Raw genomic sequence first — 25,245 nt, 5'->3', positions numbered from 1 at the left:
AAAGAATGTTTTAGTTACATTATTTTTATAATTTTAATATGGAAACCGAATCACGCAAAGTGAAGTGGGTAGACACACACACATACATTAAAGACGCCAGAAAAGTAGCCATATCGCTAAGTAAAAATTTTCATCGCCACAAGGAACATAAAAGGCGCCGGAATGGCGACAAGTAGCCCATCTGGGAAATCTGCTAGAATGCCGATACACAGTCTATATTAGTATATACCTTCGAGCATGAAAGTATTTCTTGTTCGAAGGCATATACAGTCACGAAGTTTGAGTTTTGAGTATACTAGGAGCAATAGACTGTGCAGGTACTTTTTCGCATTGTCTGTGATGCGATAGTAGCGATCATAGTGGTTAGCTTCGAACATAAAATAGATAGAATTGGCAAGGCTAGCTGGGTAGTGGCACCAGAGTTCGATCAGCTGATCTAGGGCAGAAGCGATATTGGATAAGGAAATGCCAATGTATGTCTAGTGGAATATGAGTGTTTTGGATTGATTTTGGCACATAAAATTAGAAATAACGATAATATTTCGTAGGTGGTTACACTTGATGCATATACTAATAGCCTCACTGCAATGTATTAAAGCGCGATAACGTTATTTAATTGTGTTTATTTTGGAAAAATTGAGTCCATGTACGATTTCCTCACTGCCAGCAATTTATCTTTAAAAAAGAGCAGATTTGTGTGTGTTTATTGAATGCGCATCATCACGCTTACGAAATCAAATACAGAAAAACAAATAGGCCTAGGCCTACTTCAAGTTACCAAATTATCTTATCCATTTCGTGTTCTTGATTCAGTTTTGCAATCGAATCTTCAATAGGTCTCAAGTTATTTCAACAAAGTAACTACAGTGACCTATTAAATTTTAAAAATAGTAATGGCATATAATTGCATCCGTTCGTCTCCCTCCCAACTTGGCTGTACGTCTATGGATGAACTGAAACAGTTATCTAGGTGAAACTAGCGTTGAGGTAGTTCCCGTGATTTCTGAAGTGAAAATCGTTTAATTTAGAACGATTTTTTTTTTTTTTTTTGTGGATATGGAGTTGATCGTATATGCAAGGCATAACAAACGCCTGAACTAACCAAACCTAACCTGTCTCAGATTCGAATGTGCAAGGTGTATAAACTGGGTACAAAGGGAACTACCTCAGTGCTAGTTTAGCCGAAAATTGAATTACAGCGCCACCAATGTTCAAAACTGTCAAGAAAATGGCATCGAAGTACTGCTCAATTATCTATAAATTTCGGCGTTGGAGTTTTCTTTATTTTCTTGTCACACTCAGTCAGTTCAGAAGTGCACAAAGCTAGTGACTGAAGCTTCCAGTTCCACTATGGGTAAAAAAAAATAGGCTAGATGATTTATAAGGACATGAATTGATTAAAGAGCAGTTTTACTCAGGTTTGAAACAAAACCGGAATACAATGCATAAAAATGAAAAAAATGTTACGCTTACACTGTTACTTAAATCGTTTTTATTCCAGTATAAATATCGAATTTATGTGAAAAAACGTAGAAATATTATTTTCCTCTAGTTTTTATATAAATAATTAGTCATGACTTCATTTGTAAGCTTTCATTTGAACAGTACCTATTATTATTATTATTATTATTATTATTATTATTATTATTATTATTATTATTATTTTTTTATTATTATTATTATTATTATATATTTACTTATAAGGCCTATTATGAGGATTTAATTATAATTTACAAGACATCCAGTTTCATTGTTATCTACAGTAGGTATAATTACCGAGGAAATTTTAAAACTCTGAAACATAATGGGTTAACATGTTTCGTTACATTTTTTCAAACATTCATTTTATGCGAAAGAGCGAAAAATCATGTTCTTTGCCTACCTCTTTGTATAAGTAGCTGCCAGTTTGTCACCTATTCCTTTTTATGAGCTTACATAATTATATTTTTTATTAATCTGTAAATTAAAGTATTATATAAATACAAGGTAGGCCTAGGCCTACATTCCAGTTTTACTAAAACTTGCCGAACTTACGAATAATTTCTAAAATAAAAGGTTCGATAGAGCCCTCAAGATGTTAATCACAAAATCAAAGCTATTATATTTAATATTTCAGTAAGATACAACTTTACTTTCTCACACTGTTATAGTTTTCAAATCAATAAAAGTTACATAACCTATGTTTTCAGTCTCCCCAATTGAAGGGCACTTGTCAGAGAAAGAAGTGCAAAGTACTGTCAAGTGACGTAAAGAAACTGCCATGATTAAACATTTTTTAAAAACAATAGTGTCCTTCCTTTTGTCAACTCCTTTGTTTCAATCTCACTTAATACATTTTCAGTAATTTCTAACTCCAATTTCCTTATTAAAACGTCGACAGTAAAAGTATCCCACATTTACATAAGACATTTATAGCAGGCTTATCTTTAAGTTATTTCATGTTGTATTATAAAACAAGCCATTAAAACAAGACACTTGTTCAATTAGGATCTACCGAAACATTTTTTTTTATCTTAATACATTCTAGGATATGCTGTCATATCCGCAATCATTGCAAAATATTGCTTGTTCGTAAGCATACTGTGTAATGTTTTGCCCGAGATCAGCTGATCTGAGAGAGCTGTTATTTTGGTGCCACATTCATCCGGTAGAATAACATTGAGCGCCCTCTCTATTTAATTTAATGCTCGAAGGTGGTTAACTATCTATGGATGCATATTTACTACACCGTTACCGATAGATACAGTAGTATCTCAGGAGCAGTAATTACCATCACATTCACGGCATCATTGATCTCTACGGTTGGCGCTTTGTGTGGATGCTGGATGCTAATTGTTTCCACTTTCGATAGCTGAGAGAGTTGGAGATTAGTTTTGCTGAAGTATAGTTGTGGAAGAGGTGGGTTGTAATTGTGTATTTTTAAGAGATTTTATGGACTGCATCGTATATAAATTGAAGTTAAGATTCGGGTGAATGTAGCAACGAGCACAGAATGCATAGAGTAGACATGAACAGCTTGGAGGTGAAGACGCTTTTGTAGACCGTCGCCATTATGATGCTACCAAAACATTGGGCTCCCGGTTAGCACATGGGCAGTTGATTGTGATGTTGCATCGTTGTTTTAATTAATAAATGAAATAATTTCAATATTCCTACATGTACTGCGTATGGCTGCACAAACAGGTTTTCAAAAAAATTCCTGGAATAACTTTTCACAGGTAAATGTGCATGTGTGAAATGTACTTATTACCTGTAAGATAATGAATGATTTAGCCTCGGTTAGTCGGTTAGATTCGTATTGTTCACGTATTTGATTGATTAAGAGAAAGGATTAGTGTATTGATATTACTGTAATTAATTTTTATAATCACTAAATCATACACGCTCTGTAAACTTAGCATTTACGAGCGAAGCTAACCTAACAACGCAAGTTGGAAGTTTGTGTCGCGTGCTGTAGAAAATGGGTGTACCGAGGTTTCTCTTCAACCGAATGCACGTATTTGTTTGATGAAAAATAAATAGTGTATTAATATTATTGTAATTAATTTTTATAATCATGATATCAGACATGCTTTGCAGACTTAGCATTTACGAGCGAAGCTAACCTAACAACCCATGTTGGAAGTTTGTGTCGAGTGCAATAGAAAACGGGTGTACCGAAGTTCCTCTTAAACCGAATGCACGTATTCGTTTGATGAAGAAAAAGAAATAGTGTATTAATATTATTGTAATTAATTTTTATAATCACGAAATCAGACATGCTTTGCAGACTTAGCATTTACGAGCGAAGCTAACCTAACAACCCATGTTGGAAGTTTGTGTCGAGTGCTATAGAAAACGGGTGTACCGAGGTTTCTTTTAAACCGAATGCACGTATTCGTTTGATGAAGAAAAAGAAATATTGTATTAATATTATTGTAATTAATTTTTATAATCACGAAATCAGACTTATGCTTTGCAGACTTAGTAGCTTCATTAACTCGGTCGTGAACTGACTTCACCCACTTGGTAATAAAACTTCACTTTTGTTCGCCTTATAATCTAATTATATACTATAAACGAAGAGACTATCAAATATTATATGGTTAAGAGCATTCCATTTTTTCTCTAAACAAAATCGGGACATCTATACGAAATACTGGCAAAAGCAAGAGAATGATAATTTACGTTAAGAAGCAAGTTTCATTATTAAATCGAAGCAAATGGATCAACCTATAAAAGTAATTATTATAGGGTAGCATTTTTATTTGACTAGTAGCAAAATAAGGTCAAATTGTTATCTTCCTTTTTTATCATTATTGTTTGTTTAACTATTAAATACCTATTAAATACCATACTGCAATTTGAAGAGCTGCCAATTTAAATATGTGATTTATCGATGACAGTTTCGTAATTTTTGCTAAAAAATACGTGCATAGCGATTTTGTATTACGAAACAAACAAGAAAGTGTGAATCCTACAAGAAATTAGGGACATATGGAATTCTTATTATCATAAGATATTGTATAACGTAATAGCTATTTTGCAATGTTTTGGTAGCAACAAGATCGCGTCAGGTCCATCAAACCGGCTTCACTCCGTCCAATGGTATTAAGATGCTAGTGTCTACTCTATTGTATTCTGTGCTCGTTGGAATGTAGAGTATCCAACGCCCACTGAACGAATATTTCACTTTTATCACTGCCAATGTTGCGCTATAATCGTATATGCAAGGTAGGCTATAACAAAAACCTAAACTAACCAAACCTAACCTGTCAAAGAAGCAACAAGTTATACTAAATATGTGTAAAATTGGCCTATGTCTCTATAGTGGGCGGGACATAAGTAACATTGACCAAGATTCGATACCTTCTCACAATGGGCTACATGGAGAAAAATCGTTCTTACATTATTGAAAGCTTTTGACATTCCTCGGCTTCACGTCACGTAAGTACATATCGCCTCAGCTAACCCACATGTCTTCTAACATACTTGGGGTTCATGTAACTTTGCTATCCCTTTATTTAACCTTTCTAACTCATAACGAAACGCAAATAAGACGTCAGACTCTTGAAAAGTGTGAAGGATATCGAAGCTTGGCCTAATAATGGTAATATTTTTCTTCGTGTGACTGTGCTCTTCGTCTTATTTGCATTTATCTTTATCCCATAATGTTCCTCTTCTGCTAACAACGTCATATCATCAGCAAATCTTATGCACTATATTCTACTTCCTCCAATATCACTCCCCCCCCCCCCCATGTTCTGAAAACAGTTCTTTACTAAACCCTCCAAGTAGATGTTTAACAGGTTAGCTGATAAAGGACATCCTTGATATACTTCCTCTTCCAATTTCATTTTCTTGTGACATTTCTTCTCCTATCCTCACTTTCGCTCGTTTCATATAAAGATTACTGAACAATGTTCTCCCTTTCCTATCCACGCCAATTTTCTTTAGGATCCCTATCAGATAATTTCAATTCACTCTGTCCAAAACCATTTTTAGGTCAACAATTATTATAGTCGCGATGCTGTTATTCCCGGCGTGACTCCTCGTTGCTTACGTCTTAGGAAATGATGGCCCTATATCGTCTAGGTAGGTAGTATCATTCGCCATTTTTCTTCTTTCGTTGCCGAGCTACCACACCGTTAGACATTATCATGTCGTAGCTCCTATGATAATATATCAAACGCACTGTAATTCAGCAAATAATTGAGCCGCAAATAACGTCTTCGTGTGCTTTCTGCGAACGCCACCGAAAGAGGGGAAATGGCGGGCGATTATATTAAGCATTTATCGAGCCTTAAGAAATGAATAACATCTTCATAAGCGAACCACAAGACGCACAAGTTTAAATGTAGCTGACCTGCAACGCGATTGGCTGCCGGAAATTAGAGCGACGGGACTATATATACACTTCTTTATTCTTCTCTAGGTATCTTTCACCGATTGTCAGTAGCAGTCTAATTGTCTCTCTCTTACCTTTTCCCTTCCAGAAGCTAAACTGCTCTTCTTCCAACTGTTCTTCCGTCTTAGAATATAAACGTCGATTCAATATTCGCAAGACAATCTTCGCCGAGTGCGATATTAGACTGATAGTCCTGAACTTGTTACATTTCTTGGCATTATTTTTCTTGGGGATATTGGAATCAACACTGTCTCCGTAAAATCTTCAGGCCATTCGCCTTTCTCATATATTTCGTTGCATAATGATAGAATTTGGTACTTGTCTTCACCCAAGCATTTCACTGATTCATTGGGGATTCCATCAAAACCTGTTGTTTTTCCATTCTTTATTTTCATAAGCGCTAGTTCAACTTCTTCACTTAAAATAGAGAATCTTTTTTGTCTTTTCATATGGTTTCGTCTTCTATAGCTAAGTCATCTGGACCATTTTTTTGTGCCATATAACTCTTCTACATATTTCGTCCATCTGTTTAGTATTCGTTGTTTGTCTTTTGTATCATTTCCGATGTCGTCCTCCATCAACCACATGAATTTCGAGTTGTTATTTGTGAAGTCCAAACATTCTACTTCCTTTTCTCTCTAGATCCTCTATTTCTTCACATTTCTCTTTCATCCCGTCTTTTTTGCTTTATCAGTTTGTCTACTTAGTTCGTTGTTGAGTTCCCTGTAGTTTCTTGTACCTTCTTTTGTGTTGATATTTTTCCATTTTCTCCTCTCCTCCATCTTCTCCAACATTTTCCCTGTGACCCAAGGTTTCTTAATTCTCACACCTTCTGTGTATCCTATTGTTTCTTCTGCTGTTGTCTCTATAAAACTTTTTAAATGAGTCCAGTACTCATTACCCTTCCCAGGTGTGGAATCTAATGTAGCGGCTTTCTCTTGAAAATTTACATCATATTTTTTTCTCTCTTGTTCGTTCTTCAATTTTTCCATGTTCAGTTATTTCGTCACCTGTCTTTCTCTTATCTTCTTCAGACGAATATCTACTTCGCCTATCAGTAGGACATGATCGGAGTTAATATCCGCTCCTGGTAAAGTCTTCGCATTTTTAAGCAATTTCGGAATCTTTCCTGTAACAGTATATAGTCCACACCTGCACAAACAGCCTTCAATGAGCGCGCGCGCTCCTTCGGAGCGGGAGAGCCGTGTTTACCGCTCGCCGAAACGGAGAGGGAGATACATCAGAATGACATAGACTTGCTGTAGGTGGAGGAGAGGGAAACGACCACTCAATTATCTAGTGGAGTGCAGTGTGTAGGCCTATTCTCAGTACCTGTTTCATGTTGCTTACCTACTGCTACAGTACAGTATGGAGGAATCTAAAAGACGAAACATAACATTTAACGATTTACAGCTCGAACTTACTGATCTTCAATGTGACCTACGGGCTATAGATCGTTTGAATAATACTACTAGCCTGGTTGTGTTTTACAAGACTAAACATAAGCAATAATATCCACGACTACACAGGCTGGCTGTGAAAATGATTGCTGTGTTTGGCTCAACATTTATATTTGTGAGCAACTTTTTTCTATAGCCCTAATCAACTTTTAATAAAGGCAGTCATCGAACATCTGTAACTGATGTTTCATTATGATCAGTAGGCTACTGTTCCTTTCAGCTGCCAACAGCATAAAACCTCGTTTTGATGTACTGATATATAAAAATCTAACAAAATGATATTGTACATTTAAGTAGCTATAGAATTTATATTATTTCTGTAAAATAAATATTTCTTTATTAATTAATGATACTCCAAAATAGTTTTGCAAAGACTGAACGGGAATTCATTTCATGAACACTCGTAATAGTACTTTCGTTTGTGTACATTTTGTACAACATCAACGCTTCTTCCAGTCCACCCTTGTTCAGAGCGCAGCTAATATCTGCATTCCGCTCATGAGCTGTGAGCCGGCTTGGAGAGCGCAAACCTTGTGCAGGCCTGATATAGTCTATCACTGTCTCTCTCATCTCCTTACGTCTCTTGGGTGTTCCCATGTATATCTTCTTCGTTTATGTTGTTGGAATTATGTATTTCCAACAATCATTGTATTTCTTTTACAGAAGTTCACCAAATATTTTCCTCCATCATTTCTTTTTCCCAATCCATATTTTCCAACTGTTCTTCCATCTTGTCCACCTACAAGTGTGTTCCAGTCGCCCATTATAATTACGCATGCTCCCTTCTTCTCCTCAACTATCTCTTCTATCATGTCATAGCTTTCCTCCACCTCATCGCCTCCTAATCCACTATGTGGCATATAAACTTGCACTAGCACTAACAAGGAGATAACACGCTCTGTATATCACCGAATTAAATCAGATTTTGTGAGAAGAAAGTACAAGACACACTGTTTAAAGTCATACCTGGTTTGGGTGGCCAGTGACCCCTCGTTTTGGAAATAATGGCTATTGTTTATGACATACTTCCGTTAGGTGCCTAATAGGGAAGCATTAGACTGTGTAACAGCGTAGCTCATGTGGTTGGATGGTGAGTTGTCATCCAGGCAACCCTGAGTTCGAATCCTAATGCCTTCTCATTTTTAAAACTTGATATTATCATTATTATTATCATTATTATTATTATTATTATTATTATTATTATTATTATTATTATTATTATTATTATTATTTTAATTCACTTTCAGTTGTCAGTTCCTATATTCAAAGCCATGTTGAAATATGCGTGGTATGCATCACAATTGATAAACGAACGAGAAGTGTTTGTGAATGTGAAGGATAACTGTTTCGCAGCAGAAGTGTGGAAAAATGTGTGTGACTGTGGACAACCTTCTATCATTTGCTGTGCATGGTGCAGGAAATGTGTATGTTTTGTATGTTTTTATGACATCGTAATGAATCGGGTACAAAATGAAATGGAATAGCTGCTACACAAATAGAACGAACACCAGTGACAAATCTTACCTTCCTACGTGAGCAGTATTTGATTGTTTATCCTTTACAATACAATGTTAGTTAATTAGTAATTTGTTTAAAACATGATGAAGCATTCAATACATTGAGAAATATGATATAGGTATGTTAGTAGATAACTGTGATCACAATATTAATTATTATTATTAAAAGAAAAATATAAGATCAGTTAAGATTCGACCTGAGGTTGCCTGGATAATAACTCAGAATTCAACCATATGGGCTACGCTGTTACACAGTCTAATGCTTCCCTATTGAGCACCTAATGGAAGTATGTCACAAACAATAGCCAATATTTTCAAAACGAGGGGTCATTGGCCACCCATACCAGGTATGATTTTAAACAGTACTTTTTGTACTTTCATCTCACACAATTTTATTTAATTCGGTGATATACAGAGCGTGTCCTCTCATAAGTCCATTGTTATCCTTAGTAGTCTTACCATTATTAACCGGTCATCTACATAACGCAGTGATATCACTTAATCTTTCACATATGGTCCCAGTAATACACCAACACCATGACTTCCTTTGCACTCACCATTTGAATAGAACAATCTAAATTCATCACTCACCAATTCACCACTATTTTCCCATCTTTAATTCTGATATTCCCATCACATCACATCCACTTTACTTCTCATTTTTTTTTTGCTTCAATTTTTCCAACTTACCTGCCTCCACAAGAGTCCTTACATTCCACGGTCCAATTCTCAATCTTCTTTTCTTCTCTCTGTTGGGTTGCTTCATAATGTGTCCTTCCCCAGCATCCCCCTCCCGGATATCCGAATGGGGGGATAGTTTACATCCGGAATCTTTTACTGTGGAAACACTCATCATGCCTTGTTTGCAGTTTTTCTTGGGAAAGGTAAATGCTGTAGCTTCCCGTTGCTTTCCGCTAATCACTCTCTCTTTCGTATTTTAAAAAGATCCCAGCGTGAAGCTGAGGACCGTGGATTTCATTAATTAGGCCCTTCGGACTTCACCGATATTCACCGCAAGAGTTAAATATCAATTCTATCAGGGTTCTTGACCCGATTGGAGACCAGGAAATCCCAATTAACCTTTGCTCCCTTAGTTAGAGATATTGTTGTTATCTAATCCCGCGCTTTGTCAATGAAGCCATTAGCGTTCTTGCTCTCCAATATTTCTCTGTGGTGTATCAATCAGGTAGAACTTCACAGGTTTGTAGATGATCTTCAATCATTTCTTTTTCTTTGTTGCATAGAGGGCAATTTGGGTTTGTGTAAATTCCTATTTTATTCAAGTGTTTGGCCAAATAATCGTGTTCTGTAAGCAGTCTGAATTTTGCTACTGCAGATTTACGTGGGATTTCCTTAATAATTTCTTGGTTTTTTTATTATAATGCTCTATTATTTATCTTTGGCTTTGGTACATAGTGCTTGGTTTTGCTTGATTTTATATATTTTTTAAATCAGTTTTTTAGTTTTTAATGGATGTGAAAGGCAGGCTTGTATTTGTATTCTGAATTAAATTGGATCCTTTTTTGGCAAGAAAGTCAGCAGTTTCATTTCCAGCAATTCCGCAATGTGCAGGTATCCATTGCAATTGAATTCTTTTCTGTAGTCTTTGAAGTTGTAGGATCATTTTGTGACAGTCTTTAATTTGGATTGACATCATTTTATATGAATTTATTCCATACAATGCTGCTATAGAATCAGAGAGAATGACAGCATTTTGAAATTTATCTATTCTGTACAGTAGGTATTGGAGTGAGATATGAATAGCCATTAGTTTTGCATCAAAATTTGTTGTATGATATCCTGCCCTAGGTAGAGATATGTTTACTAATTTAAGATGAAAATTCTTTGGTCGGTGGGATAAGGCACATAAGTTAAAAACTCGATTTTTGTGTTGTACCTAATCACATAAGTTTAGTATTTTTTTTTTTATTTTTGAAATAATAAAATTTCTTGTATTTTAAATTGAAAAGGGCTTTACTTTAACCAACATACATGAATTTCATTATTATACTTATATTCAGATAAGAGTAAATTTTACCTCAGATGTTGATAAAGCGTCGTATAATAACCTACTAAAAAAAAAGAGTAAATTAAAAAAAAAATCTCTTCTGAAAAATTATTCTTTTTGACTTACGTGCCTTTTCTCGCTGACCAGAGAATTATCATGCCAACTTGTAATGCGTTCTCCTGCACAGCTCAGTTTCTGTAAATCACTTTCAGTTAGCCTACTGTAACTTTTCTTTCAGTTGTGATGGATGAGATCAAGATGGAACCTGAGGTTGACCTATTGGGTTTAGAACCACATAACACATGTGAAATAAAAGAGAATACGACTTTATCAGAGGTAAACTGAAAAGACTCACTATGTACTTTGTTTGTTTCTCTACCAATTGCAATGTGCAAGGAATTAGACATATACTTAGTAGATATCTGATTATTGACGTCCATTGCTGCTGGATAAGAAAATAACCAAAGAGGATAAATGTAGATATAAAACAAGAACCTAGTTCAAGGCTGACCATGCATTAATCGAATTATTTTTCCATAACAATGGTAATAATATTACTGGTTAAAAGAAAGATCATGAATTGTATCGATCTTACACTTATTTATTAGAAGTGATAATCGTTATCTACTTTGAGCCAATTCGGTTTAATGCCTCGTATATCACATAATTCCTGTGGGGATTTTAAAAGCCGTAGGTTTTGCCTCTATGATGAAGAACCTTGCGGTTGGATATTTCCAATGTTTGTTTCTTTTGCTATGTTTTTTTATAATTCCAATTTGGTTATGTCTTCAGTACCGATAATAAAATATCGAATTCGAGAAGACGTCTACTCACATGGTGTAGATACTGAGTTAGATTCTCTTACTCATATTACAGCATGTAAATTCTTATCAGAATGGAACACCTGGCTAATTATCTACCATTCCACAAGTCCCTAAAGTCTCGTATCTCTTCTACCTGTAAGTTTCTTCTCTAAATTGTTCCTTTGTTGAAATAATTAGCCAGTGCCTGCCATGGAGAACCTGATTGATAGCAGTTACGAATGCTGTCAATTTGAACTTGGCTAAATTATTTATTCATGACATCTTCATGATTTGTAGGAAGGGGATTTATCGCATCTGCAAGTGCCAGGCATCAAAACAGAATGTTTGGACCACAGTTATGATCTCACATCTGAGGTAAAAGTTGAAGACACTCCAGAGCCTGTTAGCTTTCGCATGATGAAATGTGAAGTTGAAGACACTCCACAGCCTGTTAGCTTTCCGATAGTGAAGTCTGAAGTTGAAAGTACTCCTGTGCCCATTACCTTTCCTATGGTGAAGTCTGAAGTTGATGTAAGTGTTTCAATATCATAATGCAGATATAGCTAGTGTTATTTAATTATAACAGAGAGTCATTGACAATCTGGGAATATTATTAATTGATTTTCTTTCTTTCTTTTATTTATTATTTTTTGTAATAATTTCTGAATATAATCTGCTCTCGTTTTTGAACAATCAAATAATATTGCGCAAATACATATTTGTGTTCAGCTACAGAAAGGATTATCTCGAATGCATAGAAAAAATGAAACATAGCAACAGAATTTTATTGCTACTTTACAATAAATAATGTTTGTTGCTATTGATGTAGAAATTACTATGCTAGTTATCAAATCAGATATTTAGACTCATAAATAGGTTTATTAAAACTTTCGTCGACCGTAACACTCCTTCTGGGCTTATTTATCTTTTATTTTAGTTATTTAACGACGCTGTATCAACTACTAGGTTATTTAGCGTCCATGGGACTTGTGATAGCGAGATGTTATTTGGCGAGATGAGGCCGAGGATTCGCCATAGATTACCTTGCATTCACATTAAGGTTGGGGAATATCTCGGAAAAAACCCAACAAGGTAATCAGCCCGAGCGGGGATCGAACCCGCGCCCGAACGCAACTTCAGACTGGCAGGCAAGCGCCTTAACCAACTGAACCACGCCGGTGGATATTCTGGGCTTATATTATAAACCTGTATGGCTGATGATCATGATGGTGATGGTGATGATGATGATGATGATGACGATGATATAGATTTATTAAAATTCAGGAAAAGATTGAATGTCATCGAACTTTGCTAACAAGTTAGTTTACAGGAAAATAGTAATTCAGGTTACATTATGAAGATGTTTTATTCTGTCACAAACAAATATGACAGAATGGCACATTTTTCAGTACCTCAGCTGCTGTTAACTCACAATTCTTTTTGTCAGAATGCATGTCCCATATTCCGATTTTTTTTTCTAATTTATTGGGATAATTTAAGACCTTCCCTGAAAAATGGTTGTAACATCAAATTAATGAAATATGTGACTTGGGTAAAAAAAAAAAAGTAATTTTGAACCATTTATTTATAAGAATTAATAATTGCATTCAATAGCTGAATAAACTTTTATGCTTGATTAGTGAAAAGGTTCTACTAGTAAATATAAACCTAAGGAAATTTGCCCTTGAAATTATTTTCCTTTCTCGTGAAACCTGTATTATAGACCTGTTGGCTACACCCTTATTTCGGTGAGTTTTCCAATTGTAAAATCAGCCTTGGTTTAGATATTTGGAAAATCTGAAAGAGACCTATAAGTTTTAAAAAATTATGAGAACTGGAAAATTGTTCTTGTTTGTAGGGTACAGTGGGACAATATTGTAAACTATGCAGCAAAGAGATTTCATAGATTATAGAACTTAAAAATAATAATAATAATAATAATAATAAAATAATTACTATTATTATCATCATTATCATCATCAATATCACCACCACCACCACCGTCACCTCGACCACCATTATTATTATTATTATTATTATTATTATTATTATTATTATTTTCATCGTCATCATTATAAAATCATCATTTACGAACTTTGATCTACATTGAAATGTCTTACAACCTTCTTCTACAATGACGACATACGTCAAGTTCCATATCTTGATAAATTTCGAATTCTGGATCTACTGAATCCAATGGAACAATCAATATTAGATATATTTGATAGTAACGGTCAAATTATATTTCGCATGTGTGGAGGAAAGAAGATTTTGTTGTGATATATTGATATATTATTTCAAAAAGAACAAATCGTGATAGAGAGTTTGCTTTTGGAGAAATAAATCTTTCAGTTATGATGAATTGGCAATATGTGTGATGTTTAAATCTCAATTTCCTGTTTGTTTATCTTGAATATTGTAAGATGATGTGGTTCCGCAAACTGCAGGCACTTTCTACACCACGTGTACATATTTTCAATTTTAAAACTTTATTCCAATTTTTTCTAATAATCCATTTTGAATCTTGCGTACACTATTAACACTTGAATATAAGTAATTGATTGCTTTTTAATACATACAAATTGCCTGAATGTAAGGAAGTATACTTGAAGGAAGAATATGGAAACAGTTTGGAGAAAAGACTTCTATTCCATATAAAAGTCATTATAAAATTACTAAAAAAATTGTATGGTAATCATTAGGATTGAGGTTCAGCTCTGATATTGAAAGAACAGATCATCTGTGTGGTCAGTTAAAGCTGTGTTCATTATTTGCTTACCTTTCCAGGAAGACTCATTCGATCTGAACAGACTTCATGAGGAAGAGAAAGTAGAAATATCTTCAAAGGAGGATAAAGTTTTGCTTGATAGGTGAGTGTAGTTTGCATGTTTCAGTTCTTCTTTCAATCTTTGACAGCTTCTTTTAATGATTGTGTGGGGACTTAAATGTTCGGGTAGCTATATAATACTGTTTTTATTAATATATGGATTTGGTTATCCATATCGACACCTCAATATACAAATTCTCTCATATATAACTGATAATTCGAAAAATTGACTAATTACGATTTTTGGCTGTGTTGCACCACTCTGCTGCTGAGAAGTTTTACATTCCCGTACACTCCATTTTGTAATGTGTTTTGCCTGGAAGATGTCTCCACTTTTCTATATAGAGAAGAATGAACCTGTCACTTACAAATTTTAATGCTTACAGATAGGGTAAAGACCCAAAATTTTCCATAAATTACACTGAACTTACTTACTTGCTGGCTTTTAAGGAACCCGGAGGTTAATTCCCACCCTCACGGAAGCCCGCCATCGATCCCTATCCTGAGCAAGATTAATCCTTTCTCTATCATCATAACCCACTTCCCTCAAATCCCTTTTAATATTATCTTCCATCTACGTCTCGGCCTTCCCAAACGTCTTTTTCTCTCCCTCCTCCCAACTAACAATCTCTATGCATATCTGGATTCTCCCAATATTTGAAGGATTCATAACAATCCGCTTTTTACAGTGATGGGTTGCTAGCCCTTCGCCCAACCCCCAAGCTGGAATATCAACCCCCATCGGCTGTCCGCAACTGCTCATTCAATATATTCACAGCTACCCTCCATATCTGGAGGCCGTCTCCTCTATCCACAACTGAGGATGCGCCATGCCGTGGTAATAGGGACCCACAATACATGAACTTACATTTACACTAATTATGGCTCACAGTTCCCAACATATCTGCTGCCTCGAAGAATGCATAAATGGGCCATTCCATGTAAATTCAACGAATTTGAAAAATAAAACTCGCATGACTGTCATAAAAATTAACATTTTTTTTTTTCATCAAGAGAACTTAAGATGACATGCATAATTCTGAAAGGAAAATCCTGTGAAATGTAAATAGTTTGGGTTCCAGGGTTGTCCAAAATTAAAAAAATTGGTACTGAAATACAAAAATGAGGTATATAATTTGCGAGTGTCTTATTGAAATCAAATGACTAATGATAAATGTTTCACTCATATGATTGAAGGAGCATTTTCTAAGTACAAACCAGGCAAATAGTTATGTGCCTAAACTTCAAGGATTATCCTGAGGCATGTCGCATAATATAACGAAATTTATATATATATACCGTCGCAAGGGGTGACTTTGTACCATGAGGGTGACTTTGTGCCATTCGCGAAAAACGTATGGAAGTATTCTTTAAGACTGTGACAAGGTTTTAAAGTCTACTTCCTTATGTTTTTTTATGAAATGCGCGAATGGCACAAAGTCACCCTCCTGGCACAAAGTCACCCTGCGCGACGGTATATATATATATATATATATATATATATATATATATATATATATATATATATATATTTCAATTGCATAGATTTCAGGTAGACACTTGTTCTCTTGAGGACAGTTACGTCTCATATGCCTCTATGAATGGCATTTATGAATTTGCAAATAATGAAGACAGAAAAGAACTATGCTGGTCTTAATTTTGGTCGAAATGGTTCCTTTCAAGTTGTCATGACTATGTTTCGATGTCTGGTTGAGATTTCAAATTTCTTTTTTTTCCTCATTTTCAGTACAGTTTTAGTAGTTTGTGTCGTAAATTACGTTTTTCATCTCCGACTGGTTCATTTTTATAAAGTTGGCCGTGTTGGTACACTAGGTATATCACTGGCCTTGTTGCCCGAGGTTGCGGGTTCGATCTTGGTCCAGGTCGATGACATTTATGTGTGCTTAAATGCTACAGGCTCATGTCAGTAGCTCTACTGGCATGTAAAAGAATTCCTATGGGACAAAATCCCGGTTACATTTGGTTGAGTTGCTATAGCCATGAGGTCTCTACATACAGAGAAATAGTATTTTACACGCAATGGAAAAAAAAAATGTTTAAAAATAACCGTCTGCTCCCTTTACTTCAATTTTAAATACATTTTATAGCGACTGACATGGCCGCCGAGAAGGGGGGGCAAAGGGGACAAATGCATATGGGCCTGTGAGCAATAAGGGCCCGTCTGATTAAGTGAGTCTAATTACTTGTTATCATTAATAATTATTCGTAGATACGTATGGGTACTATAACATTTTGTAAGAATATTTGTTACATAAATTTGACATATTAACTCAACAATGGTACAATTAATACAAATTACCAGTTCATATGTAAATATTTGACTTCTATATAATATAATATCAGTTTGCCGCATTAACTTTCACTGACACGACACTCGAGAGGCCCCACCATTTGCCTGAGCTATGTTCCTGTCGCTTGTACCAAACACGTTCAATTATTTATTGTCTTGTCCTTTTTAACTACCACCGCAATATGCTAATGACTGCCAAACTGAAGTCGCAGTATCACGTTTCCTTTTCAGTACATTGTATATTTCGTGTCGATACTTTCGTCTTTTCGTTGTCGATCTTGTCTAGTAAATTCTGTTCATTAGTGTTATCAGTTATACTTATCTGCACAATGGATAAGGGCAGGCATAAGTCAGGAGCTGAGAAGCACAAGGAGAGACAGAAAAAATTGTAAGATATTAATATGGGTTCTAGACTGCGTGAAAAATATTATGAAGACATTAACAAAGAGATCAGTGATGAGTCGAGATATTTAAAGCAACTCATGCCTCTAATTTAGGGCCAACCCCACTCAAACCTATTAATCTTCTAAATAGTCTGAGGGAATTAAAACTGGACAGTTTATTTCCAAATATCTGTATAGCCATTAAAAAATTCTATATAATTCCTGTGACAGTTGCTGATGCTGGAAGATCCTTCAGCAAAATGAAGGAAATAAATAATGTATTCATATCAACAATGTGTCAAAAACGACTGAGTAACATTCACCTCCTTATCTGGAGGCCATCTTGCTAGATCTTTAAATTTTGATGATATCATTGATGATTTTGCATCATTGGAGTCAAGGAGAATTGTTTGTTGATGTCGGACTGCAAGTTAGAAATTACAGGTGTTTAGGAATAATGTTTTATGAATATAATATATTGTGCTAAAGTGAAGATTTGCTAAAAGTTTTCAATGTAATAAAAGTGTATATTTTAGATTCGTATCTGTGTATGGGGTTATCTTTTAGTATTAGTATTAGTATTTATTTATTTAACCTGGTAGAGATAAGGCCGTCATGCCTTCTCTGTCCCTCTACCAGGAGATTCCAACTGTAGTATGAAGAATAAAATTACGATTAGTATTGAATTTACAATTACAAAAAAATTGCAATTAGTATTAATTTTACAATTAAAATAAAAATCAAAGTACGAAAAGATTACCTGACTAATTGAAGCTCGATAATTTATCATAGAAAAATTTATTTTGCGAATAATTATTATGTTTAGAATAACTGGTAACTTGTAACTGTTACTTTTCTCAATGGGGGTCAGAGTACAGTATTGTATTGAATAAATGCCCATAAATTCTGTCGGTGGCCCTGGCGACAGACGTTTATTTCCTTATTTATTGCTATATTCATTTATGTTACATTCAAGTACAACTATATTCCGTTTTACAGCCACTGTAGTATTGTAAATCTTACTATTCAGAACCGCAAACAGAGTGGCATGCGATGATCATCGTTTCTGTGGCTCACTCCAATTCTATATTTCATTCTATATAGCAAAGAGTCAAAATCGGAAATATACTTTTAATACTTAGCATTCAATTACGATTGATTCGATTTCTCTGTCTTTATATGAATGCCCATTTATTTTGAGTTTACCAGTTGTTAAGACTGTTAAATTTTCATTTCAGCAATGCAAGTAATGTTAAAAAGAGCCGATCACCAGAATGCGACGTAATTTCTCGTAATGAAGACGAATTAACACAGTGTTGCAGCTACAACCTTGACAGTTCATTTGCTAGTAACTTAAGCCATGAGTCTAATAAGTGTAGCATCTGTAATGAGGTTTTTGCAACGGCTCAATCTCTGAAACGTCATTTACAGACTCATATCTTGAAAAAGTCACTGATATGCGATATCTGTGGAAAGTGTTTCTCAAGATCGCGAGATTTAAAAAAGTCATTCCCTCATACACACTGGGGAGAAACCTTTGAAATGCGATCCATGTGGAAAATCCTTCTCACAATTGGCAAGTCTTAAAAGTCATTCCGGAATTCACACAGGTGATACACCATTCAAATGTGATGCCTGTGGAAAGTGTTGCTCAGGATCAACGACTCTAAAAATTCACTCTCGCAAGCATACAGGGGAAAGGCCTTTCAAATGCGACTTGTGTGGAAAAACTTTCTCGCAGATGACAAGCCTGAAACATCACTCCCGCATTCACACCGGCGAGAGGCCTTTCAAATGCGAAATGTGTGGAAAATGCTTCTCACAGTATGCAAGCCTAAATTATCACACCCGCATTCACACCGGGGAGAGGCCATTCGAATGCGAATTGTGTGGAAAATGTTTCTCTAATTCCGCTAGCCTGAAATATCACTCCAGCATTCACACTGGGGAGAGGCCTTTCAAATGCGATGTTTGTGGAAAGTATTTGGCTGGAAGAGGGAGTCTAAAAACTCACTGCCGCATACATACTAGAGAGAGGCCATTCAAATGTAACATGTGTGGAAACTCTTTTATACAATCCGCAAGCCTGAAATATCACTCCCACATTCATACCGGAGAGAGGCCCTTCAAATGTGACATTTGTGGAAAATCTTTCAAACAATCCGCAAACCTAAAAGTTCACTCCCGCATTCACACCGGTGACAAGCCATTCAAATGCGAAGCCTGTGGAAAGTGTTTCTCAGGATCAGGGAATCTACAAATTCACTCCCGCACACATACAGGGGAGACGCCCTTCAAATGTGACATGTGTGGAAAGTCTTACAAACAATCTGGAAGCCTCAAATATCACTTCCGCATTCACACAGGGGAGAAGCCATTCAAATGCAATGTCTGTGGAACGTGTTTCTCGAGAAGTGGGATTCTAAAAAACCACTCTCGCATACATAGAGGGAAGAGTATTTGAGATGCGACATGTGTGGAAAATCTTTATCACAAAATGCGCAATTCTAAAATATCACTCCCACATTCACACAGAGGGAAAGCCATTCAAATGTGATCAATGTGAAAATTGTTTCACACAGGTGGCGCCGTTGAAGCTGCAGTCACGAGTCACATGATAGAGAAACTATACACATGTAATGTCAGTCCAATGTCTTTCTCAATATCGGGTAATCTGAATGATCATTCCCGTACCCACAGGTGAGAAACCATTTAAATGCGATGAATGCAGAAATCGTTTTTCCAAATCTTCACATTTGAAAGCACATTCTTTCTTTCACACAGACGAAGGGACTTAGAAGTGTGATTACTGTGGAAAATTTTTCACACTTAAAGCAAACCTAATTAGGCATATACGCCTACAGTCAGGCTACAGATAATTTGTCAGCACTGTATGTATAAATTATCTATGGAGAGAGGAAAATTTATGCACACATGCAAAGATACATCGGAATTTATTCTTCGAAACAGGATAGCTGAAGAAGATTGATAACATATTTTTTTCATATTATATGTGAATTGATAAGAATGATATAGTCCTAATTGACACTGGCATTTTATAAGAGCGAGTATTAAATGTTTAAGAGTACAGTGCGATTAGTTGCGTTATCATTATTTTTCCTCCGTATTGCTACGTTCATTAGTGGAGTAATTTTCACAATATTTTACTGATAGTTTCTCCACATGTGTAAGACATGAATTCACACTGTATATGATTTTATTAAAGGTATGATTTGGGACTTTCTCATTCTCACCCCTTCATATTGTAGAACAACGTCTGACATTTGTAATTTTGAATTCTAAGAAATTTGTTAAATCCTAAACTTCAGTGTTGGTTGCCAAATGTTCTAACAAAATAAATATTTATAACATTGGCTATACAGTTTTTTTATATTTAGACGTTTGCAATAAGTGTTAGTTTTAATTTTACATTATCCGTTTCCTCGGAATTGTGTACACTGCTCAAAAAAGTTTTGACCAATACAATTCTTTTTATAATTGCAATAGATAAGCGTTCATCTATACTAATAAATCTGTATCCAACATTTTTATGGTAATTTTCGATTTTCCAGAAGTAATTGGTGTTAACATGTATAATTATCCATCCTGAAACCAAAAATCGCTTTTTTTTTTTAATTTTTGTTTTATCTCTGTCAGGCTAGATGTTTGTTACATTTTCAGGCGATAACGGCTGAACAGATTTATATGAAAATTGGAATAGAAATTAAGTTCATTGTTACTAAGAGTAGAGGCTATATATAATTTAAAATACTGTATATAAAAGCGGGGCTATAAGTGGGCCTGAATTAAATAAATCGAAATATCTCACTTATTATTGATTTTTATTAAAATATTACATAATGAAAGTTTCTTTAAAAACCATTTCCTATAACTTTTATTCTATGCAAAATTTTGATAGAACAGATATTACTAAGATGTACATAATATTTCCGTCCAGGATTTCTGCAATATCACGTGGAGATCTATTTCAGTTTTCAAATAACAATGCTTTTTATATCATGGCCAGGCAGATTAAAACACGAGTAATGAAGATAAAACAAATGACTCTGCATTTATTTAATGTGGCCTTGGAGTCCTTTGACAACAATCGGATTAATATACGGATATGATATGATTTGTGTTTATAATATACTAAATATATTACAAAGAGAGAATGTTTGTGTGTTTGTATGAGGCAATCTCTAGGAACTATTTAATAGATTTAAATAATTCTTTCAGCATTGGAAAATGTAGTTCCTTTAGAGTGACGTAGGCTTTATGTCATTACAGAAGCTCATGAGTGAATCGAGGACAGGTCACAAAAATGCATATAAGGTAGGACTAAACAGATGCTTACGCACGTAAAATTATATAATATCGACACTAATAATTGGCTGTATGTACTGCAGTTAAATTTAATGCTGTTTGGAGGTACTGTACTGAAATTTCATGACTGATTTTGTGTTGCGCTTTTTATGAAAGAATGAAAGCCAGAGAGGAGTAATTTTACAAATATACACGCGGCACATATTAAGTATTAATTATTCAGTAACATAACATATTCTTCATGCTTAATTACGTATTTATGTGAGCTATGGTAATGTATAATTAATACGTAACAGTTCTATGTAGTGCACAATACTCTATATTGAATAACTTATTTAGAATTACTTGTGGTTTGTAAGCCATCTCAAACCCCGAACTCCACCTCTCTTGAGCGCGAGATCTTATACACTCGGTTAGTGATGGTTGAATCTATACTAATACTAATAATAAATCTGTAGACGAAATTTTTCTGGTAATTTTTTATTTTCCAAAAATAATTGGACCTAACATATATAATTCACAACCCTGAAACCGAAAATCGCTTTTTTTGAAATTTTTGTTTGTATGTCTGTCTGTCTGTATGTTTGTTAGTTTTTCACGCGATAATGGCTGAACGGATTTCGATGAAAACTGGAATATCAATTAAGTTCGTTGTAACTTAGATTTTGGGTTATATGGCATTCAAAATGCATTATTTAAAAGGGGGGTTATAAGAGGGACCTGAATTAAATAAATCGAAATATCTCGCTTATTATTGATTTTTGTGAAAACTGTTACATAACAAAAATTTGTTTAACCTTCATTTCCGATAAGTTTTATTCTTTGAAAAATTTTGATAGGACTGATATTTAATGAGTTAAATGAGTTTTAAAATTAAAATAATTGCCATCTAAGGCGGTGTAATGAAATAAAGAACAAATGACTTCGTCTATAAGGGGCATTGGACAACAACAATCGAAAGCTATGAATCATAGCCTACAGAGAATGTTTCTGGGTTTGTATGAAGTAATATCGGAAGCTAAATTAATCGATTTGTGTAATTAATTATTATTTCACCATTGGAAAGTGTAGTTTTTCTATATGGACATAATGTTATAATGTTATTACAGTAACTTCAGAGTGAATAGATGACAGGTAAGATTAAAATAGCTTCTTATCCACAGGAAACTTGTTAGGCTATTGTGTATATTCGTCTCCTGTATTTCTTAAAATAATGTTTATCTCAGAGAATTAACGAATAACGAGAGTGTATTCATTTAGTATGCAATAATAATATATTAGCTTAACATTCCATTATTTTATAATCCAAATTTTAACTATGCTCAATTGAATCGTGTTAAAATACATATGCATTAAATGCAATGCAAAAAATTTGGCAATGAGCCAAGCAGATTATGTTGTGCTGTTGTAAAATATAATTGGTTCCTCCTGAGATTCAAGAGCCCTCATAACAAATTAAAAATTACTTATGGCAGTACATCCGTTAGCAACTCACTTTTTATATAATATAATATAATATAATATAATTTAATTTATTTGCAGGGTTCAGAACCATAATGGGCCAAGCGCCATTTACTGAATACGTAGAAAACAAGGGTTAAAATTAAGTTATTACCATAATTCAATGGAAACATATAGCAAGTGAAATAAAGTATACACATTAAATCTAAATGATGTCACTGTTCATTAAACTATGGTTGCATGTAATAAAAATTAAGAAACATGTTAAACGAATTGCCATTGCACCAAATGATTGCTCCCTGGACGAAAATGATCGCATTTTAATTATTTAAATACAATTTATATTAAGTAACATATTAAACGATTTATACTTCTATCAAACACGAATGTTCCCTGGATCAAATGTCCTATTTTAATTATGTAATTATTTTTGTATATTTATTTCAAACGAGTGCAGAGGAGTGCACGGGTACGGCTAGTGTTACAATAAAACAAAAACATAGGTATTTCAGTCATAACGTCATACAATACCACATGAAACAATGAAGTAATTACATAACTAAAATACAACTATTTGGTCCAGGGAGCATCCGTTTTCTTTGCAAGAATAATTCGTTTAACATGTTTGTAAATTAGTCTTGAATATATTGCGCTGCTGGAAAAGTTTTTCTTCCTGAGATTAAAGAGCCTCCACAACCAATTAAAAACTTGGGTAGGTACTTATAGCGGTACATCAGTTATCGACACCTCTTTTTAAATAATATACGGCAGTACAACACCTTATTTCAAATGGTATCGTTTGGTGACGAAACCTTCTTCCAGCTGAGAGTAACACCCTTCCATTCTTACGAATATATTTCAGATCCTGTTAGGTCTAACATAATACCAAGCTTAAATAATAGATAATAAGAGATAATAAACCTATCCCTTTTAAAAGTAGAAGAAAAAATTAGAGGTTTAGTTTTATGTCGTTGGTTGTCGTGTAAAAGTAAAGTGTGTGAATTCTCATTTTTCTGCGAGAATACAAGATAATAGTGTTATTTCATAAAATTGTCGAAACGTGGTTGTGTAAATGATCTAAATTTGTTTTGCTATATATGCGGGTCATATAGGTACGTTAGTAAAACAGAGACAGACTCTAACAGCTGGTACTCCCATAAAGTATGTCGTAGTTGTGTTGAAGAATTGAGGAGTTGGAAAAAGGAAGTCATTGCCCTTTGGTATCCCAATGATTTGGAGGGAACCTACAATTCGCCGGGCTGATCACGTAACACCATCCCTCGAAATGTTGTCCTGGCTCCGTCTAGAAGATCGTGTACGCCTATTTTAAACTAAAAGATTAATTGGTTGGCCTAATATAAACCACATATTTAATCAATTAATGTAATACTGTATATTTATATGCGTTAATTCCACTTCATTATGTTATTAGAAACATCATTGTAAACCACATATACACGTTGAAGATTCTCGTACCATAGCCTGGAGAAGTTTTTTCTACGCAATCATGAACGTTACTCTGCCTTCTTTTGAAAATGAACGGAACTACAATGACTGACGGATATTTACGTTCTGACGAATATTACGTACAATGGATCACAGTCTTGTGAAAAGAATGTTTTAGTTACATTATTTTTATAATTTTAATATGGAAACCGAATCACGCAAAGTGAAGTGGGTAGACACACACACATACATTAAAGACGCCAGAAAAGTAGCCATATCGCTAAGTAAAAATTTTCATCGCCACAAGGAACATAAAAGGCGCCGGAATGGCGACAAGTAGCCCATCTGGGAAATCTGCTAGAATGCCGATACACAGTCTATATTAGTATATACCTTAGAGCATGAAAGTATTTCATGTTCGAAGGCATATACAGTCACGAAGTTTGAGTTTTGAGTATACTAGGAGCAATAGACTGTGCAGGTACTTTTTCGCATTGTCTGTGATGCGATAGTAGCGATCATAGTGGTTAGCTTCGAACATAAAATAGATAGAATTGGAAGGCTAGCTGGGTAGTGGCACCAGAGTTCGATCAGCTGATCTAGGGCAGAAGCGATATTGGATAAGGAAATGCCAATGTATGTCTAGTGGAATATGAGTGTTTTGGATTGATTTTGGCACATAAAATTAGAAATAACGATAATATTTCGTAGGTGGTTACACTTGATGCATATACTAATAACCTCACTGCAATGTATTAAAGCGCGATACCGTAATTTAATTGTGTTTATTTTGGAAAAATTGAGTCCATGTACGAT

General features: G+C 34.7%; 1 protein-coding gene across 6 annotated transcripts in view; it reads left to right on the top strand.

Annotated features, from left to right (window-relative positions):
• The first annotated feature begins 2,743 nt into the window (after positions 1 to 2,743).
• Positions 2,744 to 25,245, top strand: part of LOC138691821 (zinc finger protein 723-like) — a 73,352-nt gene continuing 50,850 nt past the window's right edge. Inside the window, exons 1-5 of one of the 6 annotated variants that reach the window (XM_069814301.1) lie at positions 2,744 to 2,898; positions 11,111 to 11,208; positions 11,973 to 12,050; positions 14,463 to 14,545; positions 18,435 to 20,574. In XM_069814301.1, coding sequence (XP_069670402.1) covers positions 11,116 to 11,208; positions 11,973 to 12,050; positions 14,463 to 14,545; positions 18,435 to 18,783 — 603 coding nt within the window. In that variant the 5' untranslated portion in view covers positions 2,744 to 2,898; positions 11,111 to 11,115 and the 3' untranslated portion in view covers positions 18,784 to 20,574. Of the gene's footprint in view, positions 2,899 to 11,110; positions 11,209 to 11,972; positions 12,207 to 14,462; positions 14,546 to 15,191; positions 15,797 to 18,434; positions 20,575 to 25,245 lie in introns of those variants that run through there. The other 5 variants (XM_069814300.1, XM_069814302.1, XM_069814298.1 and 2 more) reach the window with 5 other exon arrangements.

This window comes from Periplaneta americana, chromosome 16, assembly GCF_040183065.1.
Source record: "Periplaneta americana isolate PAMFEO1 chromosome 16, P.americana_PAMFEO1_priV1, whole genome shotgun sequence".
NCBI classification, from domain to species: Eukaryota; Metazoa; Arthropoda; class Insecta; order Blattodea; family Blattidae; genus Periplaneta; species Periplaneta americana.
The sequence above is the reverse complement of the archived record's forward strand: the minus strand, read 5'-3'. Positions and strand labels throughout refer to the sequence as shown.